Raw genomic sequence first — 8,191 nt, forward strand, 5'->3', positions numbered from 1 at the left:
ATATATGTATATATATTATTTATCTATTTAAACCTATATAGATAGATAGAAAAATAGATATTGATATAAATATGTGCGTGTGTGCGTATGTGTGTGTGTGTTTCTCTATATACACTCATGTGTATATAGATAAACAAATAGATAGATTGTTATTATGTTCATATACATATATATATATATATATATATATATGTATATGAATGGTGCGTGCGTGTATGCTCTGCTGTCCTTTTGTGCATCACAGTATCATTATAGAATGGGAAAAAAGCGGGACCAAGTTCCGTCGACTGAGAACCAATCTTTCGCAGTCCCAGAAACTCCCTTTAAGCGGAATACCTGTTGAGTTGTGAGTTTTAAAAATCACTGTATAGTAACCATACTTTGATTATTAATCCAACCGCTTGCGAGTTCCAAGATGAATGCTCCTAGAAAGGCAGTGAACCAGAGATTTAGTTATAAATAGGAAGAAATCATAGTTATGTCACGGTAAATTAAATTAACTTCCGATTGATCTAGTCATATCGCTCACTTCAGACATTACATCATCACTTATTGCATCATATATCGACCAGAGAAGCAACTTTCCGAAAAAAACAATAATAAACAAATTCACTGTAGCAGACGCTATTAAGTTTCGTTCACAAATCTTTAAGTTACGCCTCGAATTACCTCCGTTTTTTGTAATTCCAACTTTCTTATCAATGACGTCACTATTACGTCACGGCATACACGTCTTGGGATTCCCTAAAAATTGAAAAAAAAACATCAGACGAATTCCTGCGGGTGAGTTAATATTTAATTTCGAGTTGATTACAAGGGCATACGCGTTCGTGAAGTTATTATTTGAGACTTGAAGTGGATTTCGAAGTCTGTGTGAGCTTTGGCATTGGATGTTAACGCCCATTTGTGTGAAAGTTGATAATCAGATATTAGAAGGTTCATCATTATTTGACATTTAATACATTGGATACGTTGCTGTGGAGGTTTTGATAGGTAGTATTGAGTGAAAGGAATTTGGTTTTCTTGATTTTCACTGTTTATATGTGCCTGAATTATTATTTTGGTTAGAATCAGAAATACAGGATTGGCCATTCACAATTGTCCCACTATGTAGAGTAACTAATCTATGTAATTATAATATAAGATTTAATATCAGCCAACACTTATGTCAGCCAGTAATTACAGAAATCCCCCATCTGTGAATATGTTATATACAGCAAATCGTATTTTGTGTCATTTTTCACATCCGTAATATGAGAATCCCCAGACTTCAGGAAAATTTGTGACGCAATTTGAAATTTGCATGAAACATCTACAAATAACTGTTAAAATTCATGATAAAATCTTGACTCAAACCTTACAATATATGGGTCATATAACTACTTATGAAGGATAAGACCAAAAATTTTATGTTAAACTACCGTAATATAGCAGAATATGTAATATATATGTGAACCCCATACTCATTCACTAAGTAATTAACGAAAGCTATAATAATCGTTCAAAATATATCCACATGAAGCCGCACCATTGCCTGCATGTTTTGCTCTTCGGAAAAGGCCAGTAAACCTCCTTGACACATAGTCAGCAAAGTAGAGCTTAGAATTTCTCTTTAATTGAGGAATAGTTGGCAAGGAGATTGATCATTTCCATATTGCTAGAATATCCGAGACGGAGGTTTGACTGCCTTTGCTAATGCACAAAACGTAGGAACCATAGCGTTACTTTATTTAGCTTCAGAAGCATAAATTCATTGGCTTTGATTATATCTGACCATATATTTACTCTCTGCAGATTTTTTTTTTTTAATTCTCTTGTGTTATTTAAAATCTGTGGTCTGTCCTGAACATTTATCAGCATCATTTTTCACCTTTTCCTGCATTATTATTCTCTTCTTTTCCATTTCCCCCCCAGTCTGTTTAGTACGAAAGTTTTGTGTGTTAATCTTTTTATATATACATTCTATAATACAAGTTTTAATGATATATCCTGACGAGCAATAAATTTCTGTATAATATGTCTAAAGCTCCATTGCTTCATAGATTTTTTTCACCATATACCTGAAAGACTTTTTATGAACCACACTTTGTAAGATGCTGGTGGTTTATAGTTATTGTTTGATTTATTTGATACAGTATAAGGATTTTATTTTGCAGTAGGCAGAATTAGCACACTTCTTTCTTTCTTTTCTTTCTTTCTTTTCTTTTCTTTCTTTCTTTCATTCTTTCTTTCTTTTTTTGTGTGAGTTAAGAATTTTTACCTTTTATATATAATTATGACCCCTAACCTGTTCATATATTTTTAGCCTTGGTTTTTTTTACCATTAATTTATGAGAAAGGCATTTTGATGGTATGTAGACATTACCATGCTTTATGATAAGAATTAAAGACAACTAGACAATTCATAAATAGTTAATTAAAGTTGTGTTGTGACCCAGTCTGGAAATATACTTCATTAGGATTTAACTACTCAGTAGAGGATTCTAAACCTAAAATTCTATGGAACCGTCCTGCACACACTATTTTTATTGAGTGATATATGTAATGTGTTTATTCTTTCAGTTGTTTTATGGTTTACCGACATAATTTACTATCAGTCAAGCTACTTGATTCTAAGAAGAAGTTGATAAATGGCAGTGTATTTTGAAAGCCCATAAGAGGTCCAAGAATCCCTTGAAATGCACTGAATGCACTGAATCACATTATTGAAATAAGGCATAGAGGGGTACTAATGACAAAAATGTGTTAATAGAAAAAGGTATTTTAGCATGTCTCAAATGTTTAGAATTATTGAAATGGTATTTTAACCTTTTTCTCTCTTTTTTTCTGTAATTCTAAGAACTATAGCTTATGTTTACAACAGCTTCTGGTAATTAAAGTTACATATAGCATTTTGTAGGACTAGTATTAATCTGTTCTTTTCTAGTTTGTATTTAATGTATCGTCTTTAAATCATTTAACTTTCTGTTTATTGCATGAGACCTTTATTAACATTTTTATATTGCTATTTTTATTATTTCTTATTATCTTTGTTATCATTATTATCATCACTATTACTTTTGTTATTAATATCATCATCATCATCATCTTTATTACATAAGAATGTAGGTCACATATTAAATATTTTCTCACTAAAATAGATTTCTGTTCACCTGTATCTATAATTTGTCATTTATCTATTTCCACTCATTCACATCATATGATAAAGATTAGTCACCTTTTATTTATTGTTATATGGGTAATTATGTTTTCCAGTAAATTTTACAATTTTTTTTTGCCTGCCTCCTGTTTTCATAATTATTATTTCTGTGTATGGTATTTTATTCAATCTAGTAAGTTTCATTACTCTTTTAGCTTTATACTTTGCACCATTTACCTTATGCAAAAAGTAACTACCATTAAAATGTAATTGATATGCTAATGTCTACCTATATTTTCAGGTGATCATGCAGGCTGTAACAGATGGTAATGGAAATAGAGCTGCCTTCACTATGGCCTCGGAACTCCGCTTTCTGCCACCGTGGGCAAAGTCACAGTTAGCGCACATCTTGGAAGTCACTCATGGTTGGCGGGAGATCATGGGTCGAGTGCCGAGCATGCCATGGGTGCCCGGAGAACCAATTCCAGAGGGTCTTCATTATCCTAGAAAATACACGTCTGATGATATTCAGTAAGTCTTTGTACTGTGGTCGTGTAATATAATGGATTAGTTTTAGTTTTGATTTATTAAATCTTCAATTGGAGGAAAGTCTGTTTTTTTTTTTTGTTTTTTTTTTATAATAACATTTAATCAAGCTTGAGAACCAGATCATCAAGCATTTAAGTATATATATATCTCAGCTCAGACAATGCACTTCCTTTAGTAACATATAAATTTGTTTATACCCTCCTGATTAGGTAATTTCCATGAAACCTGTCAAGATTTTAATGGGTTGTTTGAAAAAGGATTGATTCGTAAGTGGAGTAAATGTAAATCCAAAAATTCAGGCATATGAGATTTCTATTCTCATTACATGAACTGTATTATAAGTTTGTAATTTTGAGTAATTATATGTCTGTTATATAATTTTATGAAATAAATAGCAGTTCAGTAAATGAAGCACAAGGTTAGCATTCTTTCTTTTGCAAATGATTTGTTTATGAATTAGTGGAAATGCCATCTCAAGTTATGTTAATCAAACTATTTTCTGAAAAGACTAGTAGCTGAAGAATGTGCTCGAGATCGTCGCGAAGGCTTTGAGGTCCTTGTTGAAGAATGGGGAACCAGTGGAAGGAAGAGACCTACATTGCAAGACCTTGTAAATCTCCTGGAACGGGCAAAACTGTACAGAGCTGTTGACTACTTAACTGTCAAGGTTTTAAATGGTATGGAATTGATTTGTTAGTATTTGTATGTTTTCATCTTTATTTCTTCCAAATAATGAACCCATTTGTTTCCAAGTAGTTCATGCACAAAGAATTAGGGTACAAGAGATTAACCCATGTACTATCTACTGTAGTTCTTATTGAATTTAGATGAATTTAGAATTCAGATGGCTTCTCAAGGGCACAGCTTCCAAGTAGTTAGGTAGCCACTAGTGACCTTACCTGACTTTTCCATTCCTTGATATTGCGGGAAAATTATGTTGTTTTCTGATGCTGATATTTTGTATACTATTGTTCTTATTTGTTTATTACAATTAGTGTGATCTTATTAAGATATTAATAACAAAAAAGTCAAAAGAGAATCTTTCCAAAAATCATGCAAAAGGGTAAACAGGTGAGATAGGTATGACTAACGATTGATTCCCTTAGTAGTTAATTACTTGTAGAACCATCTGTGTGTAAATGCAATTAAGATACTAAGATACAATGGATATGGTAAACGTATCATGCCAAGATTAATTATTGTATTCAATTCTTTTAAGAATTAGGTTAATGATTGATTAAATTTTTTCTTGGGGATTTAGGCAGTTCTGTCTTATCATTAATGTATATCTGTGAATCCATTAACTGTATTCTTCACTACTATTTTATGAACTTAGCCTCCTTTATATGTGATTCGGTGAAGTAACGAGAGTATACACCATTCTGAAGTATGTAACTAAAAATATTGTAATCGTTTTCAACTATCCAAATATTTCATAGCCTGTATTTTCAGGAGAGCCCCAGAACAGGGACCAGAGTGAAGAGGAGCTGTTTGATGAGCTAGAGAGAGCAATACAGAATGACCAAAGAGTCCACCAAGACATTGTTCATGGGACCTTCTCTGTTGGAGTGGTCAAAGATACCCCAGACACACTCACGACAGACAGGCTAAGCGAGAGATCTGCAGACGATTCTCGAGCGCAAGTGAATGAGGAGCCAACCAGAGTGATGGACGTTTCCTGGAATGTTCTAGCTGCATCACCGGGAAGAGAAGAAAATCAGCAGCCACGATTCAATGCAGAAGTCTTGGAGGGTTTAGACAGTTCAGGCGTTCCTCATTTCCGATACTCCATGCTGAAGCAGATCACCCAGAACTTCTCTGGCTTGCCTTTAGATTATGGTGGAAATAAGTTAGGAGAAGGAGCATTTGGGGTGGTCTACTTGGCAAAAATGTATGTTGGGGGAAAGGAAAAAAAGATTGCAGTCAAGAAGCTGAATTCAGGAGAAGCCAGAGTTGAGCAGCAGTTCAAAACAGAGATTGAAATTTTATCAAGGCAGGTAACATACAGTTGATAGTATAGAAAACACATATAGGGTAATTCTATCAAAGCAAAGACTCATTGTAGATGGATTGGAGAAGATTTACACCAGATTAATTTTTAAAAATGACTGGTAATTATATCAAGGCAGATAACAAATAATAGATAGATGGGAGAAGATTCACATCTGACAAAATGAATAATAAACTGTATCATTGGTTGATATATTAATTAAACCAGAAGCTTTTTTTCTAATAACTTTCTTCTTTGTTAGTTTACATTGTTCATGCCTCTTCATAATGGACTATTTCTAATATTATAATTCTCTCAACAGATGTATACATGAGAACTTATTGCCTTTAGAGGGTTACTCATGTGATGGCCCAGACTGGTGTCTTGTGTACACTTACATGTCTAATGGAAGTCTTCAAGACAGACTTGCCTGCTTGGTAAGTTCACCTAACTAGATTAAAATTTCCTTTTTTTTCTCTATATTGAATATGATAAGCAAAAAGAACAATTTATATATTTAGAGGTCATCTTCATTTTGAAAGTGTCAGTCTACATTTTATTATTTTGATATCAATGAAAGTACTAATGGTTCACTTATTTTTTAAATCTAGAAAATAGATAAGTGTATTTTCTTTTAAGTGTTTAATAATTTAGGTAGGTAGAGCATTATATAAGATTACATTTAAAAGAAGGGTAAAGTGTGGTTGGTTCCAGTAAAGGCTATAGGAAACTTATTTAGAGCAAGCTGAAGATGGAAGTTTTCAGATTATTTCAAAATTCTCTTACTTCTCACTCCCAGGGTGGGACTGAACCTTTAGACTGGAACACGAGAGTCCGTATTGGAGAAGGAGCGGCTCGTGGCATAGTGCATCTCCATACATTCCAGGAGCGACCACTAGTTCACAGGGACATAAAAAGTGCAAACATTCTTCTTGATGATAAACTTGTACCAAAGGTAAGCAGAAGAGGTACCTTGCCTTTTTCACTTTTTAATGAGGTATTATGTTATATTTCTCTTGGTAATCATAAGTTAGCATCTTTATAGTGTACTTTCAAATTGTTTATTTGCAGGTTGGTGACTTCGGTTTAGTTCGTTTAGGAGGCAGTGGCACTCACACGCGCACACTCATCAAAACCACTACAGTCTTTGGCACCTCTGCTTACATGGCCCCTGAAGCCTTTAGGGGAGATATCTCTGTGAAAATGGACACCTTCAGCTTTGGAATTGTATGATTTTATTACTTTTCTGTATAAGTTATGTAGGGAGACAGAAAATAGGTACTTTTAACATGACTGAGCTATATATTTTCTTCTATGATCACCTTTTGGCAAGAATCATGACTATAAAAGTACTTGTCAGGTTTTTCTAAATCAAATGTTTGAATATGTTTTCAACTTTTCAGGTCATATTAGAACTCCTCACTGGACTACCTCTTATGATGAGGAACGTGAAGGCTGTGACTTGGTATGTACAAACCATTTCTTTTGTCAAGGGGCCAGGGGGATTAGGTCCCTTGAGAGGCTCCCTTTTATTTTTGGGGTTTCATGAAAGAAATTTGCGTGATAAGATCAATATATTTATGTACCTAGTTGAACTGAAACAAATACTTCCTTTTAACCAGTGAAAAAAGGAGTTAATATCAACACTGACCAAATATGAGGTGCACTGCACTGCTTATTGTTTAACCCAGTATCTGCAGTATTAAAACTTGGGTAGTGGCCAATAATGCAGGGTTTTTTGCATTTGCAGTTTTCTGTGTTTGCACCTGACTCCTTAAGTACTTCAAACAGAATATTAGGTGTCTAATAGCTTGTAGCTCCATTTCATAAACAAACATTTTTAAAATTTGAAGGTTTCCCTTCACTTTAAGTGCCTGTATCTAATATTGACACCAAACAAATTGCGTCACAACTATTAGAGAAATACAAGTGGATGAGCCAATAGTGTGGGGTTTGTCATTATGCTGTGCCATCCGCACTTGGTCATTGTAGTCATTGTATGATATTGTGACATCTGTCGTCATAGGCATAATATTATTACAGTCTACACTACACTTTTTTTTACTAGTGTATAATTTTTTTATGTTTGGATCTTTTAAAGATTTCTTTATATTGAATTTTGCATTACAAGCTTACCTTTCAAACCAAAAAAGAAAGTACTTGTATAGCAAGTAAATTGTACTTAAGGTTGAAAAACTGTGAGATGATGAAAGAACACATTATAACATTGTGTTTGGAAATAATGAGAAGAAAGACATATTTTTGACCATGTCAGAGATGTGTGCTAAGTTCACCATTTGTGTCATTCTTCCACCTTCCCCTACCATAATAGAATATAAATGTTCTCACACCATTTTGTAAATATCCCTTTCACAGCTATCTCATGTCCTGGAAAGTGAAGGGGAAAAGAGCGAATTGCTAGATGTACGTGCGGGCAGCTGGGACCCAGACACAGCATCTCAGCTCTTTGATCTGGCTGAGCTTTGTACCGATGACAAGAGGAGACGGCCTAC

The 8,191-nt window shown here is 33.8% G+C and overlaps 1 protein-coding gene across 1 annotated transcript in view; it reads left to right on the forward strand.

Moving 5' to 3' along the window:
• The first annotated feature begins 1,004 nt into the window (after positions 1–1,004).
• Positions 1,005–8,191, forward strand: part of LOC125046780 (interleukin-1 receptor-associated kinase 4-like) — a 7,252-nt gene continuing 65 nt past the window's right edge. Inside the window, 10 exon segments of the mRNA XM_047644717.1 lie at positions 1,005–1,559; positions 3,441–3,670; positions 4,196–4,365; positions 5,141–5,681; positions 6,001–6,115; positions 6,478–6,633; positions 6,750–6,905; positions 7,082–7,109; positions 7,112–7,143; positions 8,055–8,191. The exon segment at positions 8,055–8,191 is cut by the window's right edge and continues 65 nt beyond it. Coding sequence (XP_047500673.1) covers positions 1,539–1,559; positions 3,441–3,670; positions 4,196–4,365; positions 5,141–5,681; positions 6,001–6,115; positions 6,478–6,633; positions 6,750–6,905; positions 7,082–7,109; positions 7,112–7,143; positions 8,055–8,191 — 1,586 coding nt within the window. The 5' untranslated portion in view covers positions 1,005–1,538.

This window comes from Penaeus chinensis, chromosome 39 (genome assembly GCF_019202785.1).
Source record: "Penaeus chinensis breed Huanghai No. 1 chromosome 39, ASM1920278v2, whole genome shotgun sequence".
In the NCBI taxonomy this organism is placed as follows: Eukaryota; Metazoa; Arthropoda; class Malacostraca; order Decapoda; family Penaeidae; genus Penaeus; species Penaeus chinensis.